Source organism: Chinchilla lanigera, unplaced genomic scaffold (genome assembly GCF_000276665.1).
Source record: "Chinchilla lanigera isolate Chin_1 unplaced genomic scaffold, ChiLan1.0 scaffold00027, whole genome shotgun sequence".
In the NCBI taxonomy this organism is placed as follows: domain Eukaryota; kingdom Metazoa; phylum Chordata; class Mammalia; order Rodentia; family Chinchillidae; genus Chinchilla; species Chinchilla lanigera.
The window spans coordinates 18,627,485-18,650,901 of NW_004955428.1; the positions used below are offsets into that span (position 1 = coordinate 18,627,485).

The 23,417-nt window shown below is 40.0% G+C and overlaps 1 protein-coding gene across 2 annotated transcripts in view; it reads left to right on the forward strand.

The window, feature by feature from the left end:
• The first annotated feature begins 1,466 nt into the window (after nucleotides 1-1,466).
• The window catches only part of Trpc3 (transient receptor potential cation channel, subfamily C, member 3), a 49,575-nt gene continuing 27,624 nt past the window's right edge, over nucleotides 1,467-23,417 (forward strand). For both annotated transcript variants that reach the window (XM_005386779.2, XM_013515247.1), the window contains exons 1-5: nucleotides 1,467-2,234; nucleotides 8,844-9,032; nucleotides 16,429-16,593; nucleotides 19,853-20,069; nucleotides 21,066-21,299. In XM_005386779.2, coding sequence (XP_005386836.1) covers nucleotides 1,467-2,234; nucleotides 8,844-9,032; nucleotides 16,429-16,593; nucleotides 19,853-20,069; nucleotides 21,066-21,299 — 1,573 coding nt within the window. The remainder of the gene's footprint in view (nucleotides 2,235-8,843; nucleotides 9,033-16,428; nucleotides 16,594-19,852; nucleotides 20,070-21,065; nucleotides 21,300-23,417) is intronic.

Below are 23,417 nucleotides of genomic sequence, written 5' to 3' on the forward strand. Positions count from 1 at the left end.
TGGGGAATGAACCGAGGGCCTTCACACTGAGCTACATCCCTAGCCCTTTTAAAATATATTTGATCTTGAGACTATGTCTTCAGATCACTAAGTCATCCAGGTTGTCCTCAAACTTGTAATCCTCTTGCCTCGGCCTCCCAGATTATGGGAGCCACCACCCCTTGCTTAGTCTTGTACTTTTTCTTTTGAGAAGCATCTGTTCTGTTCATTTGCCCACTTATTGACTGGATAATTTGTGGTTTTTATGTTAAGAGTTTTGAGTTATTTATACAGTTTAGAGATTAATTTTCTGTTGGAAAAATAGCTGGCAAAGATTTTTCTCCCATTCTGCAAGCTGTCTCTTCACTCTGTTGTTTCCTTTGCTGTGCTGACGCTTTTGATTTGACGTAGTCCTGTTTGTTGATTTTTGCTATTATTCCCTATATTTCCTATTCAGGAAGTCGTTGTCTGTGCCCATGACTGGAAATGTCTCCTTTAACATTTTCTTCTAACAGTTTGAAAGTTTCCAGTCTTATACCCAGTTCTTTGGTCCTTTTCAAATTGATTTTTGTACAGAATGAGAGATAGGTATGCAGTTTCCACCTTCTGTGTGGATACCTGGTTTCCCTAGCACCATGTGATCAAGAGGTTATCTTTTCTCCAGTGTATATTTTTGCATCCTTTGTCAAGAATCAAATGGTTTTAGTAGGATGAGTTTGTTTGCATGTCCTCTATTCTATTCCACTGGTGCACATGTGTTTTTATTAGCCAATTATTAGTCCTATATCTTTTAACTTTATCTTTTAATAAAGATATAAGTATAAATAAAGATTAACTATATCTTTTAATTCTATTCCACTGGTGCACATGTGTTTTTATTAGCCAATTATTAGTCCTATATCTTTTAACTTTGTATTAGTACCCTAGTGTACATATTGAATACATTCATTGTGGTGAGTCAGTACACCTATATATCGAATCTTAACCCTTTTTATTTTCCTTCCCCTCTCTCTCCATCCCTAGATCCCCTCCCTATCTACAAAAGATCTACCTCCTTGTTTCCTAATGTCTTTTACATTTTGTTCTGCCCTAATTCTTGGGAAAAAAAATTAACTTCCTTTAGTGTTCAAGACTGGTTATTTGGTGCCAAGCCAGGTATTAGCTTTGATTTCCAAGACTTTTAAGAGGAGGAGACAGTGTGGCCACAAGATACCAGGAGGACTAGCATCAGGGTCACAAAAGACGATACAGTGTGTGGGAAATTTTTTATTATTGCTTCACCTGAATGACATTTTCTAGACAACGGCAGCTGTCATTCGGAAGGGCTGCGGACTCCTCTCTGGGGTTCAGCAGCCCATGTCAGATACAGGTGTTAACTTTTAGATGAGTTGTTAGCAACTGGCCGGGCCATCTGCTGGCCGCGGATCTGCAGGGGGCTGTGATGTGCGGTGGCTACAGCTGCTTTATCGTTGCTGCCGATCAGGTTCATGGAGGGGAGCCCGTCCCTGCGGCGCATGACGGTGATGCGGGAGAAGGGCCGGCGCCAGGCCGTCCGGGGTCCTGCCTTCATGTTCAACGACCGTGGCACCAGCCTCACGGCCGAGGAGGAGCGCTTCCTCGACGCCGCCGAGTACGGCAACATCCCCGTGGTGCGCAAGATGCTGGAGGAGTCCAAGACGCTGAACGTCAACTGCGTGGACTACATGGGCCAGAACGCGCTGCAGCTGGCCGTGGGCAACGAGCACCTGGAGGTGACCGAGCTGCTGCTCAAGAAGGAGAACCTGGCCCGCATCGGCGACGCGCTGCTGCTGGCCATCAGCAAGGGCTACGTGCGCATCGTGGAGGCCATCCTCAACCACCCGGGCTTCGCGGCCAGCAAGCGCCTCACCCTGAGCCCCTGCGAGCAGGAGCTGCAGGACGACGACTTCTACGCCTACGACGAGGACGGCACGCGCTTCTCGCCCGACATCACGCCCATCATCCTGGCGGCGCACTGCCAGAAGTACGAGGTGGTGCACATGCTGCTGCTGAAGGGCGCCAGGATCGAGCGGCCGCACGACTACTTCTGCAAGTGCGCGGACTGCACGGAGAAGCAGCGGCACGACTCCTTCAGCCACTCGCGCTCGAGGATCAATGCCTACAAGGGGCTGGCCAGCCCGGCGTACCTGTCCCTGTCCAGCGAGGACCCGGTGCTCACCGCCCTGGAGCTCAGCAACGAGCTGGCTAAGCTGGCCAACATAGAGAAGGAGTTCAAGGTAAGCGCGGCCCCCTTGCCCGCCGCTCCGCGCTCCCCCGCCCCGGCTGCTGCCCGGGCGCACGGTTCGCTCCCCAGATTCTTCTCTGTTTGCTTTGGAGTCAGTTCTGTTCAGTGGATTTCCGCTCACGAGGGGTTGGGGGAGTATTTTAGAGTGGATCTGAGGATCCGCCCTCCACCCCCAGGTTAGTGCTGTGATAGATTTGCCTTGCGGATGTGTTTATTCGGATCAGAGAGCTTTAACTATGGTGCTACTCTGTTCTGGGTAAGCATTAAATGAAACCCGACTTCCCTTTCTGTTAAGAGGACGGATTTGGAGTGACCTTTTCTCCCTTCCAAATGCTTCCTCCTATTTTGTAGTTAGCCGTATGGTGGCACCCAGCAAAAAGAGTATTAGTTTTTGTTGTTTTTCCTCCCTAGGGGCTGCATTGTTCCGCCCCGGGGGGTGCATTGTTCCCGGCGGTAGCGAAATGGCAGGTCCTTACTGGGAGGAGACGCTCCTGTTCCACCTTTTTATGGTCGGATTGGTTGTGAAAGCCTTGTTCATGGGCCCAGGCTTTTGTATACCCTTAGAATAAAAAATGTAAGAACAATATAAAATACTATTAAAATCCTTTCTTTCACATGACAAATTCCTCTTCCTCAATTCCACAAATACCTGTTTGGATTGGTGAGCCCTAGTTGTCAGGTCATCCCAGAAGCACAAGGACAGCAAAGTGGTTTGCTTCAGTGGATTTATTTTAATGGGTGAACTGTTTTTTCTTCCCTGCCTTAGTAGATTTTTTTTTAACGTATGAAATTCTTTCTGGACATCTTCAGTCTAATAGTGTTATTTTAATGAAAATTATAGGGGGCTGGGGATTTAGCTCAGCGGCAAAAGCGCCTGCCTGGCAAGTGCAAGGTCGTGAGTTCGGTTCCTGGTACCGGAGAAAAACCAAAAAAAAAAAAAAAAAATTATATAGTAATTGTAATATATATATATATACATATATATATATATATATATAACTCAATTACCACATCCTCTCAAACATTGTGAGTGATCCTAGCTATTACATCTATGACAAAAGGCTATTTCATAATTCTGGCAAAAATCAATCAGACTCTTTTCAGCAATTTCTAGTCTGTAGTTTTCCACCTAAGGAGGACTACAGACATCAACTACTTGTTTTATTTTCTGGATGCTGAGTTAATTTTTCTTCTTCTTCTTCTTCTTCTTCTCTCTTCTCCTTCTCCTTCGCCTTGTCCTTCTCTTTCTTCTTTTTGGTTTAGTTTTGTGGTGTCACATCACAGAAAAGAGTGCTTATTCTCTCTTTCCCATCTTAATATGGTTTTTCATATTTAAGCGAGACTTGTCCAAGTGCAGCAAGCAATGTAATTCAGATTAAGGGAACTCTGCTTTCCTCTGGAGTTGTAAGAAACTAGTGAGCAAGTGGTTTTCTCCCCCTTTTCCATGACAAAACAAACTCCCTAGATAGTGATCAACCTTCATTGTGTCCTTAGTATAATCTTGTTCATCCATTAAAACATTTTCCCTCATACAAAAGATACACATGTTGATTGTAAAAATTTTTGGAAAATGTAGGAAACTACAAAGAAAAAAATAAATATCATCTTGTATGTACTCCCTTTGAAGACATGTATTATGTGGTATTTGAAAAGATTTCTTTCCTCATATCCAAAATGGAACATTTTTTAAGACAAAACTCAAGTGGATGCCAAATTCTAGAGAGAGAGAGAGAGAGGGTAGAAAAGTATATGGATAAAATATTTCTAAATATCACTTCTATATTTTGAGACTGTAAAAAAAAATTCTAAATTTTTTTATTTGCCATTATTTCAAATGTCACATAAACCTTATTTTATGCACTTTGCTTGATATGTCTTGAAAGTCTGCAAAAGGAATTCTATAAAAAGGAATACTTTCTAAGATTATATTTTAACAATTTATTAAAGATGGCAACGTTTGCAATTCTACCTGGAGAAGTCATCTAAATGAAGAGATGGTAAGAACATTTGTTATTTATAGTTTCCCTGAAGACAGCTAAATCCGTATTAGTAATGCTTAGGATCACCTTTACTCTGACTTAAAGAATTACTTCTGATAACCTTTCAAAGGTGGGACAATAGCACAAATAAAAAAAATAAAAAGAGGAAAAAACACAACTGAGTCCTAGAGGACAGTCATTAAACTACTGAATATCTAAGATTATAAACATCATCTAAATCTCATGTTCCCTTCTTCAGGATTCGCTGGCAAGCATTTGAGTAGAATACTACTTTCTGAGTTCAAATGAGGAAAGTTCTTCAGATGTTATACTCTGTAAAGACGGCAAGTCCCTGTCCTCTAACTGTGCCTTCTCTTCCGTATTCTCGTATGTCCTTGTTCCTTTCTTACAAGCCATCCTTTCACCCCTCTGCCCACTCATCCCATGCTTATGTCCGTCTGTCAGAGCTTCAGACCGATTGAGAACATAGTGCTTTTGGAGCACTGACCCAGAGACTCTGAGCTCTGAAAGGGCAGAGCAAGTGCAGTTCATTTCTGAGGAAAGCAGGTAACCTAATTTGCCCTGTTCTGTGGTGTTCTCTATATTCTTTCCATAGGGACTTCGAGCTCAAAGTACCAACCTTGAAATGAAAAAAATAGAAAATGTGTTCCCTAGTGAAAAAGAGGTGATTTTTTTCCCTTTTCAGCCACTTATGCTTCTTTTATCAATGGCCTATAATAGCTAGTATCTCACCCCTCAAATTGCCTTTAGATGGATGCTTCAGAGAGGATTGTTAGCCACCCATGCAGTTACCCAAGTTCCTTGAGGAATACAGTAGGCATAGTGCTGAAGCATCTGAAGGTCATTACCCCAAGAGATAGAATGTTCCAGAATATAAATTTAGACAAATTAATGGAGGATGGCCTAGTGACAGGCTATTAAAGATATATTTGAATGTACAAATGCTGACTGAAGCCATTCTGAGAAGCCACATATTGAAGATGAACTCCAGGTATGGATGTCTATCTGTCAGTGGCACAGAAGCCAGTCGTTTATTAAGCTGTGAGAACACACACTGAAATTTCACAATTCTGACTCAGTTGGCAATGCTCTTTTTTAAAAAACGAAAAAGAAAACAAAGCCTCAGCTGTTTCTGAAAACCAGCACCTCAGCTTTCTTCTTAAAGTGGAAAAGCAGTTTCCATTTATATCACACCAGAGCTATAAGGAAGAAGCAAAATGAATATAATCCAAAGCAAGATAACATTTTATAGTTGGGAGATACTCTAGGAATCATCCGGTTGTACAGACCTCTCGTTTTACAAATGAGAAAACAAAAGTTTTAGCCAAACTTGGATTTAGTGTCTGAGGTCGTAGTACTAAGTATTATATCTAAAATAATGTACCTGATAATTTTGAAGGTACTTAATGTGTTCCAAGCATGCTCTAAGAGTTTAATCCTCACAGTGTCTCTCATCAGGGGTGTTAGGTAAGTACCACAAGGTTACACAACTAGTAAGGTGTATAAACAGTATTTGAACCCAGATTGGCTTCAGATTCTCTACTAAATCAAAGTTAACCACTGCTCTGTCCTGCCTGTTTTGCTATTAGAGAAAGGACCTAACAGAACAAAGCCTGCTTAGAGTTGAATTTTAATGAAAATTAAATTATTCTCTCAAGAATGAAAAAAGAGATTTGAATGGTGATTAAATCACAGGCCTCAAATGCCTTGTAGATAGGTTGTGAAGAAGACTGAACGCTGTTGCTCTTCAACCTTAGCAGGTCCTTGGGGTTTTGAGTTCTTGCTCAGCAGCATGTGAGCAAGGTCCACCTGCTTACTCTGTGGAAGGCTGTGGTAATGAGAAAATGGTACACGATAACTATCAAGGAAAACTAAACTGAGAGGAATCTACTAGAAAATGTAGACTAAACAAAGGGCCTGAGCTGTGAAGTCACATTAGCAGGACCTCATGGTGAAGACTTTAAGGGATGGCTATATTTGTAGTGGAAGGAAAGCAGTTGTCTTTGGCTACAGCTTGACATCTTTCTCTGCATAGGTTTAAAAAGTGGTATCCCATGACTGCAATAGGAGAAATTACCGTTACCTGGGCATAGTGCTGCATACCTATAGTCTCAGCTACTCCAGAGGCAGAGGCAGGAGATGGTTTAAGCTCAGGAGAAACCTCATGTTAAGCAACACAACAAAAATATTTACTGTTATCTTCAGTTTCTGATTGTTTTCTGTACTGGAGGAACAGACTTCTTCCAGCAGGAACTTTTTAAGTTGTTATGGAGACAAAATATTATCCTTTCAACTTGTATAATTACCATTTTTTTATTCTTGACTGGTCTTTCCATGAATGTAAAAACTTATACAACTTTCTTTAAAACTGGAAAGTTTAATATTGTAGGTTTTAAAGGTAATGAGTATTTAGTTATTACTGCAGGTTTCTTGAAAGCATGGAAAATAGCCTCTTTTATTTCTAATCAGTGGAAAAATGGCCATCCTGTGTTGTAACGAATCGTACAGAACAGTCTGAACTGAAGGATAACATGAGGAAATTTCATCTAAAAAACTGTATTAAAAGGGGAGCTTTATATGGAAACAGGCATGGATTTAATACTTCTGTATGCTATAATAAAATATTTCATTAGTCTTTCAGGAATGGAAGGCAGATGGATATTTAACTGACACTCTGTGTAGAAACTAGAGACTGGACATTTTATTAATTTTATCAGTTGCATAGGACCAGCTTGAATGGAAACCAAAGATTGAAGTTTTATTCATTTTATCTGTTCCCTTATGAGGGGAAAAGGATTAACTGTAACTGTTCTTTATCTGAATTTCTGATATCTGAAATGGAAACTATTCTAGTCTGTGTAGCCTTTAAACAGTGTCCCTGTTCTTCTTATTTATTTTAGTTGATGATGTGGTTTTGCCTAGTAAATCAAATTAATTTACTTAAGGGAAGAAAATTGGAATTCTTCATGTCTTCCTTAAAGAATGATATTTGGAATGCCAGAAATTCTGCAATGCTAAGTTTTACTTAGTTATGTAGACATGTAGAATGTCTCAGAATGTTGAAATGAGGAATTCTATTTTCTGATAGTGTAGCAAATCAAATTATTATCTGGCTAACTTTCTTAATGGAATAGAATCTTGCTGAAAGTCATAGAAGTAGAACTGAAGTTTCCAAAAGTGAGACACTTCCCCAAGAGATGTTTATTGACACCTTAACTGGAACTAATGGGCTAGAAATAGAGCTCCATTGAAAAGCTAATAGGGGCTGCTAGCAACAGTCCCTGGCACTATATAAATATGCAAATAAAATTAAAGATTCGCAGATTATTTTTAGCAAGGTGTTAGTTCCAGTGGCCTGGAAATTTTTCTCTCAGGTATTGACATTCTGTAACCCTTGAGAATTCAATTAGATATCATCAGACATTTCTCTCCTTCCACCTCTGCAGGACGTAATATACTCTTCAGATGAATCAGAAAAAAATATCCCTCCCTGCAGGGATGGGTACCTATCCTTCTCTTTATGTTTACTATAAAACAGTCATTCTCAAACGTTAACTTGGGTCAGAATCACCTATAAGGTGTTTAATCCACAGATCGCTGGGTCTTCCTCTGTTTCTAATCAGGACATCTGGGGCAGAGTCTGAGAATTTGTATTTATAATATATTCCCAGGTGCTGCTGATGCTATGAGTCTCAGAACTATGCTTTGAGAAAAAACATCTCTAACAAGGCAAGGGATGATAAACTGGACAATTTCACATATAGTTGATCTTGTATGTCAAATTTTAGAAAATTTTCCGTTATAGAAATGGTCTCATTTTGGCTTTATAATAACTATTGTTTGCACAAGACAGACCAAATTCTTTTTGATCCTTTGGTCTTTTAGCATTGGGATTTACCCAGCATTGATTAACATAAACCAAACAATTACCTGATACTATTTTTTTCTGAAGTAAATTTCAGTTTTTTCAGTGCTAGGCAAGCATGCTACCACCAAGCTACATTCCTAGCTAAAATTTTTCCTTAAAAAGTAATAACTATATCTTTATGGTGTACCATGCAATGTTTTGTGTATTTGTATAATGTTGAACAATTAAATGATGATAGTTAACATACCCATCACCTCACTTACTTTTAGTGGTATCACATTTGAAATTTACTCTAAATTTAGCAATCTGGAGAATGTACAGTATGTTGTTGTAATTACACCCGGGACTGTGTAGCAGATATCAGAAGTTTTTTCCTCCTGTCTCATTGAAACTTTGTACCCTTTGACCAGTGTCTCTCCATTCCCTCGCCACTCCCCCAGCATCTAACTAACCACCATTCCAGTCTTCACTTCTCTGAGTTTGACATTTTTAGATTTTGAATATAAATGAAATCATGCACCTATCATTTTCAGTGCTGACTAAGTATAATTGGGCAGATTAAAGAAGGAGCTCTACCTAAGAAGATACGGAGGTAGGGGGCAAACCCAGCCTGAGTCTGACTCAACAAGATTTGCATCCAGGGACATTGCTTCCTAATCCACACACACCCTGAACACTTACCATTAAAGTAGAGGAAGTTCTTGGCATTAATCCCAAAACCTCTTGCTTTCAGAATGACTACAGGAAGCTGTCCATGCAGTGCAAAGACTTTGTAGTGGGTGTGCTGGATCTTTGCCGGGACTCAGAAGAGGTAGAAGCCATTCTGAATGGAGATCTGGAATCCACAGAGCCTCTGGAAGTACACAGGCATAAAGCTTCATTGAGTCGAGTCAAACTTGCCATTAAGTACGAAGTAAAAAAGGTGAGGGGCCCATTCTCATCTATACATGTGCAATATTGGTGCTGTAATTCAGGACACTTTAAAAATAATTAGGATAGATGCTGTTGATAAATGAATTTTTCTCATTCATGAAAGTGAAAAACCATGATAAGTTGCAAGTTAAATATCTAGGTTCTGTTCCTTTCCATTTATTAAAAGAGATGGAGTATTGTTTTATTTTCCTCATATGGAAGGAAAATGATACCTCATATATATCAGGATTTTGTTGGAGTCAAATGCATTGAGTTCTACAAAAGCACTCTGGAAAGTGTTAATTTCAATACTACTACTAACATCTAATATATATCTATATTTGCAAGGCACTATTACATACATTCTCATGTTAATCTTTGTGGCAGGCCTATCCTGTATTATTCATTTAAAGTATAAAATAAGTACGATGGAGGGTGGAGTTTCTATTGTGCAAGAGACTGAGGTTTGCCAAGCTTAAGTGACTTGCTTAAGGTCACACCGCTGTAGAGGTGGACATGCAAGTGTCTGATTCCTACCCCCCAAAAAAACATATGTGCATCTATTTTCTAGCTTGCATGGGACTGTTAAATAATTGATAAAAATTTATCTCACTATAATAAAAATTCAGTTATACGGAATCTGTCAGGTAGGATTATTTTTGTACTTGAAAGAAGTGGTAAATCACAAAGAAGTAAGCTACTATGAGGAAAAGATCTGGTTTCGTGACCTGGCCATTCATTGCAGAGCCAGGTCTGTTCCTCCCACAGTGTGCCGTGGTGCAAGGGGCACTAGAGGTAGCCTGCAAGGGTCTGAGTGCTGATTTTACCACAGTTCCCTGAGTGACTGTGGACTAGTTGTCTGGCCTTTTAAGCCCCGATCTGCTCATCAGTAAAGTGCAGACAATAATAGTATCTACTATTCTGTGGTTTGAGGATTACATGACATCATGTGTGCAGTTAGCACAGGGCAGTACATGGTGATTATTCTGTAAGGGTCAGATAGTAACAATTTTACATTATGGAAATTCATAGAATCACTCTGAAGCAAGTTCCTTGTAGTGCTTCCAGTCCTTAGGGTCAGACCATTTAAGCAACAAGAATGTAGTACAGATATTGGGAAGCTCACAGACTCATAAACAGGAGTGAGGACACACGCTTATCTACATTGTGCTTCTGATACCCTCACCCAGAACCAGGCTCAGAACTGACCTGGTAAGGGAGTTTCTGTGGCTAAACAATTCTGCCTTTGCTGCAGACATCCGGAACCTGCACCAACAGAAAGAGCGCATATGTGCTCATCTCACAGCGGAGTGTCACATGTGATACTTAACAAGATTTTGGTCAGCCGTTACCGATAGATTTCTCTTCTTTCAAAGACAATCAAATGTGAAGATTCCCAGTAAGGATTGAATTAACCTGGTATAGTGGGGCATACCTGTAATCCAAGGCTGAGGCAAGAAGATCACAAATTTCAGCTCAGCCTGTCTCAAAGAAAAAAAAAAAGAATATGGCTGGGGATGTATCTCAGTGTGAAGGCCGTGGGTAAATTCCCAGTAAAACACACACATGCACACACACACACATACACATTGAATTAAAATAACTTTTCAAGAAAATTATCAGATATAATATAATTACACTCCTCTCAGACCAGTCCTGATAGTTGAGGGTTTTGCTATATTGAGGAAAAAGATAATTTTGAAAAAGATTGATAGTAAGCCATTTTTAGAAAACTGTCTGGACATATATTCACAGATCTTGCAATATGTATCTCTTCTCTTTGGCACCTGAAAGGAGAGAATTGATTTCAGTTGTCACTGGCTTTTTATCATTGCTTTGAAAATGTCATATCAGCAGAGACAGCTCATCTACAGATGTGCTGTGGTTAACCAAACTGTCTTGCAGAATGAATGTCTTCTTGAATGTTAATTTTAAACAAACTAGTGTATGGGTTACAATGTATGAGGTGTCATTAGTAATAAATTTGCTATCAGCTGACCACCAGGAAACCCAAAATTATTTTTATTTAGAACTGAGAGTTAGGACTTTGCAAGCATCTCTGGTTTTCTTTGTTGTATATCATAAAAGGAAAAGTAAAATTTCTGATTTAAAATCTTCATTTGATGAATGTATATGGGGACGCTATGATAGAATTTCCAGTATAGCCCTAATTCTTCCTTTGATCATCTCAAAGGCTTCCTTCCTTTCCGTTCACCCATCTCTACCCTGGCAAAGAGGAGAAATATCGTGCCCATCCACTCCTGCTGTCTTCTTTTCCCATGCTCTCATTCCCAGTACCCAAGCAAAACCACTTCCTAGCTTGTTAATGATGCGTTTCCCCTCTGTGGCCCAGAGGTCATTTATGGCCATGTACAATTGGGATTCCAAAATAACTATACATTATGGACTCTCCCCAATAACATAATAAATTCATGTTTATTTAAATCAACCCAAAATTCCACCAAAGAAATTATTTTTATGTGATGGCAAACTATTTAGGCCCCATATGAGACTCAGAAAGTTAATCTCCTCCTCCCCCACAGAAATAACATAGAGTTCTACCTCCTAACTGTACTCTGAGAAATTTCTTGACAAATACTTGATACTAGAACTTAGTAGACCATTGACTGTTTGAAACTGGGCTCTTACCTGAAACAACAATTTCCTTGGTTCTTCCTCCCTGCTTTCCTATTTTCTCTGATGGGGTTAGATTTAAGTGTAGAAAAGTCATCTTAAAAAGAGACACGCAGCATTATAAACACATAAAATTACCCATGGGTGTCCACTTCCTGAGCAGACAGTGTGCATTAAGAGCCTGACTGTGAGCAAAGCAGTGAGAGGGATGGCTGGGTGCAGAGCCTGCGGCATGTGTATCTTGGCCGGTTCGGTCCTGGGCCCTGCCCTGCGCAGCTCCTGGCTGGCGCTCAGGCACTGAGACATAACATTTTGCACTCGGTGAGTTTGAAAATCCGAGAAGCATGTGTAGTGTTAGTTTTCAGATCATATTTCACCATTTAGTGAACTTTACAAAGAAACTGAATTTTCTAATTTTCATTCTCAAGAATGCTTTCTTTTAAATTCTATGAATTACAATTTAACATTGTTGCTAAGAACAAGAACAATTTCCTATCACGTTTTTGCACAAAAGTATTCACATTGAGACAATTCGGAGAGAGGCTGATTTGATGGAAAGACGGCGTAACATGTATTTTTTTTTAGTTTAAATCTGTTTGTTTTCTGTAACTTGCCCAATTGGTGGTTCAGTTTACAATCTGTTAGTTATTTGGCATAAAAAAAAAAATGTTTGTTTGGAATGGAATGGTAGTTTTGTTCCATTGAAAGATTGAAATTTTCTTGGGTGTCAAGCCTTTTCCCTTTAAATCAGAAAATCTCAAATAGGGTATTATTTTTGTAATGACTTCAATTTGCTGGTCCACTGAAGTTAGGAAACAGCATAAAAACTTTATCCAGCTGGCTATGACTGGTATGGCAGTATAAAGAGATTTTTCTTTGGAAGTAAAACAGTTTTAAGAGATAAAGGTCACTGTCCTATTTGAAGTCACTGAAAAGAGCAAAACTCATTTCCCAGAGGGATTATTTTTCTTTGCTTGCTTGCTGATATTATATTGGTTTTATTTTCTTTTTTAGAATACCTGTTATGCACTTGTATTAGGGTTTTAAATCATCGAGGAGAATTCTATTTTAATCTATTAAAAGGAATCAACACAGTCCATCTGCTGGTGTATTACCTTAAATAAGAACAGACTAGATTTAATGGTATGAGAAATACGCCTGTTAAGCTGAATTTTAAAGACTAACAAGCATAAAGTAGACCCCATGATTCGGGCTGGCACTGGACATATAGTAAGTGTTTGCTCTGTGTTGCACAAGTCAGAGCGAGTCAGACGTTGCCTTGGTGCACGTGTGTCAGATGGAAAGGGTTGATTTCGGTCAAATCTCTGAGCTGTGCAACCTGCACGCAGATGTCGCTAATGCCATAAAGCACGTGTTCAGATTGAAGGATTAGCTTAGGGCACAGGAGTAGGAAGAGGGTGCTTTACCACAACATTAATATTGCTGTCCTGAAGAGCTTAAAACTGAAGAAAGAGCAGTGTCTTAGTCCCTTGGTGAGGCTATCACTTAATACCTGAGACTGGATGATTTATAGGAGCGAGCGTGTGTTTTCTCACATTTCTGAGGCTGTTAAGTCCAAGATCAAGGAGTGGCAGGTTCACTCGTCTGATATGGGCTACATGCTTCAGGGGGCTGGAGCACTGTGTGTTCACAGGGATTGGACTCTTTTATAAGAGCCTTATTCTCTTTAGTGAGTGGGCACTCCTCATGAGCAATCACCTCTGTCTGCTGCTGTTGTTTTGTTTTGTTTAAGAGATGCCATCTCACTATATTACCAGGTGGTCCCACACTTCTGGGCTCCAGGTATTCTCCTGCCTCAGCTACCCCAGCACTTGGGACTAGAGGTACACCTACACCTGGTTTTGGTCACCCCTCAAAGACCTCATCTCTTAGCAATATCACATTGGCAACATCTGCATTCTGGAGGAGACCCATTCAAACCGTAGAAAGCAGGCCCTCCCCAATCAGAAATTTGCCCCTCAGCCCAAATGCACACATTTCCACTTGTCTCTTAACTTCATGGGTATTTTGTGTCTTGCAGAAACATTTGACTTACTAAAAATAAAAAATGCACAGTTAACTTCACAAATAATAATCTAATATCATGACATTATATGCTTAACTTGTAGCTTTTCTTATATGTACAGTTCCTCATCCTAAACCTAACCTGCCTGGTTCACCATGGATATCTTTTCATTGCATGTGCAGATCCTCCAAATACATTTGGACCAATGTTCCAAGACTACAGTATTTTAAATTTTTGGTATTTTCACAGGCATAAAGTTTAAGTCATTGCATTTGTTGAGAGCTTACTGTGAACCCTAGAGCAGCGACTTCACCACTTGGTACGATCTGATACTCCCACTGTTAACTTCTTGTACCAGGTTCCCAGCACAGTGCCTGGGCAATAATAGGGATTTTGGACATTTTGATGAGTGAACAAATAAGTGAGATGGACACTTGGGAGCTATAGAGGGAGGAGTGAAGCATGAAGGAAATGACCCAAGTATAGTAAAGGGGGGCACAGAGGCAAAAGTGGACGTTTGGAATTCTTAGCAAGAATCCTAGCAAGGCTTCGACCTTAATTATATCCGCAGATTCTTACTGGGAATTCAAATAATGATTGCATGGCTATGTGACATACTGAGTTCAAAAATCAGAATCTCAGGAGAGGGACAAATCTTTATTTGGAAAGAAGATATGTGCATAGCACCAGCAATAACTATTGACCATCAGGACCTGGGATCTTTATCACTGAATTGAAAGAAACTTGTAAAATAGGTGTCTTAGTCATTTGAGGCTGCTGATAAAAGAGAACCATAGATTGGGTGATTTACAAACAACAAATATTAATTTCTCACAGTTCTAGAGGTGGAAGCCTGAAGTCAGGGTGCCAGCCTGGTGGCGTCCTGGTGAGGGTCCTTTTCTAGACTGTAGACTGCTGACTTCTCATTATATGTCACAAGGCAGAGATGGCCCGTGAGCTCCCTGGGGTAACTCTTCCAAGGGCTCCTCCTCCCCACAAGAGCTCCAGCTTCACACAGCACAGTGGGGATTACGATTTCAACATATGAATTTGAGGGAGGACATATTCAATCCATAAGAATATGATTTTTTTTTTCATATTGAATCAGCAAACAAGGAAAGATAACATCTTTTTTTAGTACTTTAAATCTCTCACACATTACCTGTTGGCATTATTGCAAAGAATTCAGTAAAGTATTTCAAATCCTGTATTTGTGAATGCACTCTCACCTCCTCTGTCAATGGGTTGTCAAGTTGTCCTGTATGGTGGCATGGGGGCGGCAGCCACTGCACATTCATCCATGGAGTCCCCAAGGGTGATGCTCACACTGGGCTACAGGGAACGAGTGGAGATGGGAAAGCCAGGCCCTCACTGCTTGCCCTGGCAGGTGAGCCTGTTTTAAAATATTAGAATTGCAGATAGAAAACTCCACACCAGTAAGTGGCAACCTGTTCACTTCCTCGCAGATGTGCTATTGAGAAGGAGCTGAATAACTTGAGGAACTGCCTGGGCTGCTGAGAATCATTAGGATCATTACCTAGAGCTTGATGAAAAACGAACCCCTTTTCCAGAAGCAGCTGCAGCTTCTCTTAGAGTTCCCTTAACACTTCACAGTTGCTTGCTATTAAGTTTATTGCTATTGTTTATTCTATTTTTTAGAAGACATTGGTACTTTGATTTTTTAATTGTTGTTTTTGTTGCTAAAAAGCCCTTTTAAAAAATAGGTTGGCTGATTGATTTTTCACTGACCCTTCCTAATTCCCAAACTGAGCAAACCACACCTGACCATTCAAAGATAAACTTGTCTCTAGCCAGAAATGGGCAACATTCTGGTGTATGGACCTTTATAAACTGCAAATATATTCTGTACCTGAAAAAGATAAGACAAAAATAACCTTAAAAATAATTTTAAAAAGTTTAAAAAAAATAGAGATTGGGTCTTAAAGGATTCCCAATCCCTAAATGATGCAGGTAGATGACTCAGCAAAATCAAATAGCAATCAATCAATCAATCAAATGGCAAGGCTGAAATAAGTGATATTTGCTCATTTTTCCTGATTGGAATTATAGTTATGGTTGTGAAAGAATTTCTAGCAAATATTTGTGTTCTTTTGACCTACAATAGGGAAAGCAATAAAAAAAAGGTTGACAGATTTCTGAAATAGGAGAGAAGTGACACGTCATGTGCGTTCCTGAAGCCGTGCAAGTGTGGCGCTCATAATACTTGCAGGTTCAGTGATTACTTTGCAGATCTTTTTCAGATTTTCAATAAAGTACATGCATATTCATAGGGCACATCATCCATTTTTCACACATGTAGCATTGTAGGGGCTGTTCATGAAATTGAATACCATTTCTCTTTTCGGTATAATAGATATTAAACCAAATAACTGGTTTTCTTTTCTATTTTGGACCTAATGCAAATAAACTGGCAGTTAACAAGATGAGGGACACTGTCAAAAAAGAAACCAGATGTCACCCAAACTCCATAGAGGAACCTGTGACTTAGGGAGGCTTCTAGAAAGTAGTAGAATAAGGACATCATTTTTACACTCTGGTTTCCAAATTGGTCCTCCTAATACCTATCAATTTTGGTAAATAAAAAGAAGAAGGAGAATTTCCCCAGAACTTTCCAAGGACTGAATTCTGGAAAACAAGTGAATATCTTTGCGATGCACATACGTTCGGTAGGTGAACTGTTGGCAATGGTATGGTAACCTCTTTTCCTCTCTCCTCCTCCCCACAGTTTGTAGCTCACCCCAACTGCCAGCAGCAGCTTTTGACGATTTGGTATGAAAACCTCTCAGGCCTGCGGGAACAGACTATTGCGATCAAGTGTCTGGTTGTGCTGGTCGTGGCCTTGGGTCTCCCATTTCTCGCCATTGGCTATTGGATTGCACCTTGCAGCAGGGTACTGGCTTTCTATACACATTTACTTTGTGGTTGGTGTTGCATGTCCCTTCAGGATGAAAAAGAAAAAAGCTTCAATGTAAGGCACCTGTCTGTTTTTCCCTGAATGTTAATGGAGCCAAGAACACAGACTGTGCTTTTTAATGACTGGATCGATTCAAATAAGGATTGAGAAAGGATTTGGTACTAGCAGGGTGGATTATATTTTCTTTTTTTTTTTGTCTTTCCCCGGTATGGGGAATCAAACTCACAACCTCACACTTGCTAGGGAAGCGCTGTGCCACTGAGCTAAATCCCCAGCCCCAAGGGTGGATCACATTTGCAGGCACAAAATACTTAGGCTTTTAAGATATGATCCCCATGGTACAGAAAGGAGGAAGAGTGGCTTCAATGAAGTAGCACTTGTGTCGGTGCTGTTGACAGCTTAATAAGCAGATCATCAACTCGGCTGACCATGGAAGGAAAAGGGAGTGCACAGTCTCACTGCAGGAGTACCAAGAGCTAGTTAACCTGGGGACCACTGGAACTTGCACAAATTGAAGGCTGAGGGTATGAAGGACAGCACGCAGTGTGCTCTGAAGTCTTCAAGCACGTGCATGTTAGGCTCTCCTAACCCTTTGTTCTTTTAGAAGGTTCTAAAACAAGTAGAATTTAGGTTTGGGGAATTTGGGGTTGCTTTGGTCATTTTGTCAGCTGTCTTTATTCTCCTCTCCAACTGGCCCGTGTACAGCCAATTATTTGCTCCTGAGATCCCTAAATAAGAGGCAAAAAGTAACACGAGTCAGGCTAACAGAATCTGTGTTCGGTGAATAAGGGCACTGCAGAGGGGAGCTGTTCAGAGATCCTTTAATCCTGTTTATATAGTCTGAGATCTGTTTTTGTTTAAATCAGAGGCTGTTTTAGGCAAAATGAGTCAAGGCCACATACAAGTGACCCAGAAAATCTGTCAGCTCTCTGGCTGGGCAGTCTCCCCGGCACTCCTGCTCTGCACACACCGTATATGTGTGGGGTTTTCATCCATCTCATTTCATGCTTGAGTTTTCCAGTGCAATTTAAGGCAGAAAGTTTGTCGTTTTGATTAAGTTTTATGACTTGACTAAGTTCTTTTGTTATGTATCATGGAAAACTACTTTATGATTCTTCAGATACATAAACAGTAAAGGCTAAAATATATAAATAATACAAAAGAGCATGCAATAAAGCAAAAGTCCACCCACATCATTTTCCTTTCTGGAGGAAAAGAATTGGAAAGTTCAGATCTCTTATGGCAGCTTAATTTATTCAAACATTACATCAGGTTTAAAGAAGGCATCTTGGGGTCCACTCTTTTTTTCCCCCCTCTTCACTTTCAAAGTTTAGCTAACAATGTGGAGAGCACTGTGGAGCAGAGAAGGGAAAGGAAGGTAGGACTCGAGCCATTTCTGGAGCCTGGTTGCAGCTGCTGTCTCCCATCTGTCCTACAGTGAAACAGCAGCATAACAAGAATTCTCCACATACATCCCATTTTGAAAACCAACGTGCTGTGACTGCATTGTCATTTATTTTTCCATGTCTGTGGACAATGCAACATTCATCTGTGACCTTCTTTGGCTATTTGTTGACATCAAATTAAGATTCTAGAGCAGTGATGGTGAACCCGTTAGAGCTTTCAGTGATGCATGCGGCCCATATGTGGTTTGCCACCACTGTTCTAGATCATCAGTTCAAACCTAGCAGCCTTTAATATATGGACCTCGCCAAAATTGTGGTGCACGCCTGTAATCTCAGCACTTGGGAGACTGAGGCAGGAGGATTACCATGAGTTTGAGGCCAGCATGGCTACATAGTGAGGTTGAGGCCAGCTTGGACTACATGGTGAAGTTGAGGCAAGCCTGGACTACATGATTAAACCCTCTCTCAAAACAAAACAAAACAAAACAAAAAATGAACCTCAAAACATTTTAAGGTCACAGATTGAGTTAAAAAGTAGGATTCAGTGTGTAGAATAGAGAATTTATTTGATAAATTTATTAAATGTGTCTAATTCTTGCATTGTGGAAGCCCTGGGGACAGGAAGAATTGTTTTTCATTTCTACTAGAACATAGGACTTTTAAGGATATTATATCACAGGGTTAAGCAGTCACCTTAAAATAATTGTGAACTGAACTGCAGAAGTGGTTTTGTACTATAGCATGATTTTTCCAAATTCAGAAATAACATTTAATTAAGTTAACCTACTTAGGAGTTTTAATTATTGTTGAAGTAGTAGCAATTTATTGTTGAATTCTTGTTGAAGTAGTAATGATACTTATCTTAATTCTAATATTTTTTACCTTGTAAAATATGATACAAAGTATAATGATTTTAGAGTATTTAGAGATAAAAAACTAAAATTCACTGTTATTACAGCGGTATTTTTAATAGAGGGTTTTAATGCCCTCTAGGACGCTACAAACTCATCATAACATTTCACTTACAAACCATTGAAAAATTATACAACTAGCCACTACACAGTCCCAGCACCCTGGAAGCAGAGACAGGAGGATCGCAAATTCAAGCCCAGCTTGGTTAACTTAGTGAGATTTTGTCTCAAAATAAAAAATGAAAGAGGAAGGAGCTAGGTATATAGCCTAGTGAGAAGGCCCTGAGTTTAATCTGCAGTACAAAAAAAAAAGAGAGAGGAGGAAGAGGAAGAGAAGAAGAAGGAAAATAGAAAGAAAGGGAATTAGCCAGCCCAAATTTGAAGTTTCTTTCCCCAGACCTTAAGAATTTTGGCTTTCTATAGTCTTTTGTATAAAAATAAGAGGAAGAACCAGGTTATGCCCTGTTACTTCCAGAAGGGCATCTGCCAATGCAGTATACTCTGAGATAAATTGGACATTTTTTTAAGTTTTTTGTTTTTATTTTTCTTTTGAGACAAGGCCTTACTGTGTAGTCCAAGCTGGTCTTGCACTCACCATGTAGCCCAGACTGGCCTTGAACACACGGCCATCCTCCTGCCTCAGCCTCTGAAGTACTGGGATTACAGGCATGTGCCACCGTGCCTGACCCCAATTGGACATTTAGAAACAATTTAAAGACATTAACTTAGTTTTGAGGAAGCATCTTCCTAAAGTTTTCATAATATATAGCTTTTTAGAAACAGAAATAGATTTTAAAGTGTTCCCATTTCCTTTATTTGTATATTATTTTATCCTGGATGGTAACTATCTTAAATAGAACACAGATTTTCTAAAATAAAATCTCTCTCACTCTTTTTTTTGGGGGGGTCTTATTGCAGCTGGGGAAAATTCTGCGAAGCCCTTTCATGAAGTTTGTGGCACACGCTGCTTCTTTCATCATCTTCCTGGGCCTGCTGGTGTTCAATGCCTCTGACAGGTTTGAAGGCATCGCCACGCTGCCCAACATCACTGTCATTGACTACCCCAAACAGATCTTCAGAGTGAAAACCACCCAGTTCACATGGACAGAAATGCTAATAATGGTCTGGGTGCTGGGTAAGCTCCTCACATGCACTGTTTTCTGACAATGTTTATGCAAATTATTGTCATTTTCTGCTAAAAGTGTTATGTAGTGAAAAACATCACCATTGTAAGTTAAACAGCAAAATCATTGAACAACTTAACCCTGAATAAATTTTGTAATTAACATGAACCTGACTACCGTGTTTCAAAAATCGGACTTGAATGATTATGCAAAATGTAAGTTTTTAAATGTAACTGTTGTGAGCAATTATTTAATTAAAATACTGCTAAAATAATCCACCAACTGTTAACTGAGGACCTTTATATTGCTTTAGTCCCAAGATTTTCAGTTTCCATTTTCACAATGTTTTTTACTGCCCCTAACAATAAATAATGCATTTTGAGTAGCTGTGTTAATGCAAAGGGTTTTTGTTTTTTTTTTGCGGGGTTGGGGGCGGAAATCAAATCATACTTGCCAGGCAGGTGCTGCACCACAGAGCTAAATCCCTGGCCCCAAAGTTGTAAGTAATATGAGAAAAAAATTATTTTTGCTCCATCCTAGTAAATGAAGCTGAAATTAATTTGTCACCACTGATTACTAGTACAGTCGTATTTTATATTCTCTGTGTTTCATCCAGTGTGTGTCTTAGTATCTTCTCACTTCCTGCATTAATAGATGAGTTCTTCCCTCCCTCCTTCTCCTCCTGTCCTGACTCCTCCTCCTCCTTTCAAGGCCAGCATCTTGCTGAGGCCCGTACTGCACAAGTACTGTACTGCTGAACTACACTTAGCTACACTTAGCCTGTGTTTCTTCCAATTCTAACCTGGGGGCATGAATCATTCCCTCAGTAGATCCTCTTTCTTGCACTTAACTCTGCCTAGGACCTCAGTGGCCACAGTCTCTCTGTGTTTGTGGTGCCTTGTGCAGTGCTTCACATTTTACAGATGCTGCCAGGTGGTGGACAAAATAACAGCTTCTCAGCCCCTGCCATAAAATCTAATCCTTACCCTCTGTCTTTGTCATGACAGGAATGATGTGGTCTGAGTGTAAGGAGCTCTGGCTGGAAGGACCTAGAGAATACATCCTGCAGTTGTGGAATGTGCTTGACTTTGGGATGCTTTCCATCTTCATTGCTGCTTTCACAGCTAGATTCCTAGCTTTTCTTCAGGCAACAAAAGCCCAACAATATGTGGACAGTTATGTCCAAGAGAGCGACCTCAGTGAAGTCACACTCCCACCAGAGATACAGTACTTCACTTATGGTAAGTTGTTAGCTTCAGGATCTTCTAATGTTTCCTGAAGGGTATTTTGGAATAAAATGCTACTTAACAGCACAGTAGTCCCCCTGGGGGGGATCAGTTTCAGGTTCCCATTGGACGTGTAAGACCATTGGTAGTACTGAAAGATGATAGATAGATAGATAGATAGATAGATAGATAGATAGATAGACAGATAGATAGATACATAGCCGCCTTAGTAACTGCTTTCCTCGCTGGTCAGGCAGTTTCGGAGGTTTGTCAAGATTCATGTCGGTGGGTTCAGAGGTGGAAGAGAAGGGGGGCAGGGCCTGCCGTCGAGAAAGGCTGCTCATATCATGGCAGGCAAGAAACAGAAGAGATGAGCTGGGAGAGACGCACCCTTTGGGTCAGACCTCCAGTGACCTGCCTCCTCCGACCAGCCTCCACTTCCTAATAACCAGTCAGATATAAGCCCACTGGGGCACTAATCTGCTGAGTACAGCACCCCCATAATCCAAACACATGAGACTTTGGAGGGACATTTCAGATCCAAACTGTGACAATATGCCATTTTTCTTCCATATGTAAATCTATACTTCTGATAAAGTTTAAGTTATAAATTATGCACAGTAAGAGATTAGCAATAATAATGAAATAGAACATTTATAACAATACTGTAATAGAATCCCCACCAACACTACTCTTGCACTTTGGGGGCATATTAAGTAAAATAAAGGTTTCCTGAACACAGGCACTCCAATACAATTGCAGTCAGTCTGTTAACCCGGTTGGCTTCTAACTGATTAACAGGCTGGTTACCTCTACAGCAGGGATCCACTGGACCAGGGAATCAGTCAGTTCCTCTGAGGGATGGAGCCAGTTTGCACAGGACTTCATGGTGGTCTGAATGCTGTGCAATTTTAAAGTGATGCATTGTTAATTTCTGGAATTTTCTACTTAATATTTTCAGACTGCTGTTGACCATGGTTAACTGAAAACACAAAAAGCCAAACCTCAAATAAAAGGCAACTATTATATGTTTAAGTATGAGAAATTTGTTGAATGTGTACAGGCAGCTCCAAAGCAGAGCATGGGCTTTGGAGCTTTACAAAAATACAGTCTCAGGGATAGCATGAATTCAAGAACATAGGGTAATAAAAGGTAGTAGGCTGCTCTCCAGATAAAGTGAACAAAATTCAGCAGAGGCAGGAAGTAGGTACTAACGTAATCACAAGAGTGTAAGCTCTGGAGAACCAGCAGACATGTTGAGGAGGATGTCTTGCTTTCTCACATAACACAGGATGGGGTTCATGCAAAACCTCTATATAATAAAGAGCAGGGAGACCCCGACTTTCCCGGAATGAACCAATAGTAAGCAATGTTAGCCTCCTTTTCCTTGAGGCCAATTGAGAAACTACAATGATCAAATTTTCATATACTTTCATGTTGTATAACCTGCCTTTTATAGTTCAGAAACTCAAGCTTGTGTGCTTCAAATGTGTGCTGGTTGTGAAGAATAACTCTATACATGTAACCGGGGCTTATGTTATGATGAGTAGCTGTAGAATGTTCACACTATCGGAGAGGCCTGGACTCCCACTCCAAAATACAAGATTTTGGACGTCATGAAATTTAAACACATGGTCTCTTATGGTCGTAAAGCAAGGATTTCTATATCTCAAGCACACTGGCTCAAATAAACAAATGATCCTAATTTGTAATTACAGAATTAACTTGGGTTCTATTTTGTGAGATATACATCTTGGCTATTAGCATAACCTAAATATTAAATTTATTCATATATATTTACCTACTGTTGCCTAGAAGGGGATTCGTGATTCAGGCTTCCCTATTTCCTATATGAGTGATTTCAATAAAATGTTGAACTTTTCAAAGTCTTGGTTTCTGCATCTGTAAAAAGTGGTTAACATTGGCTCCACAGAGTCATGAGAAGCAGTGTGTGACAAGTATTAAACGTTCAGTAAGTATTAATTTTTGTTGAAACAGATACGTACAATGCATCCATTCTTTTGGAAATGACCCAGTTTACACAAAATTACCCACATAGGGCTTTGCTGAAGTACTAGGGAATGGATCTGCTGCAGTCTTAATAATAACCTTGAAAAAACTGTTGGGGCTAGG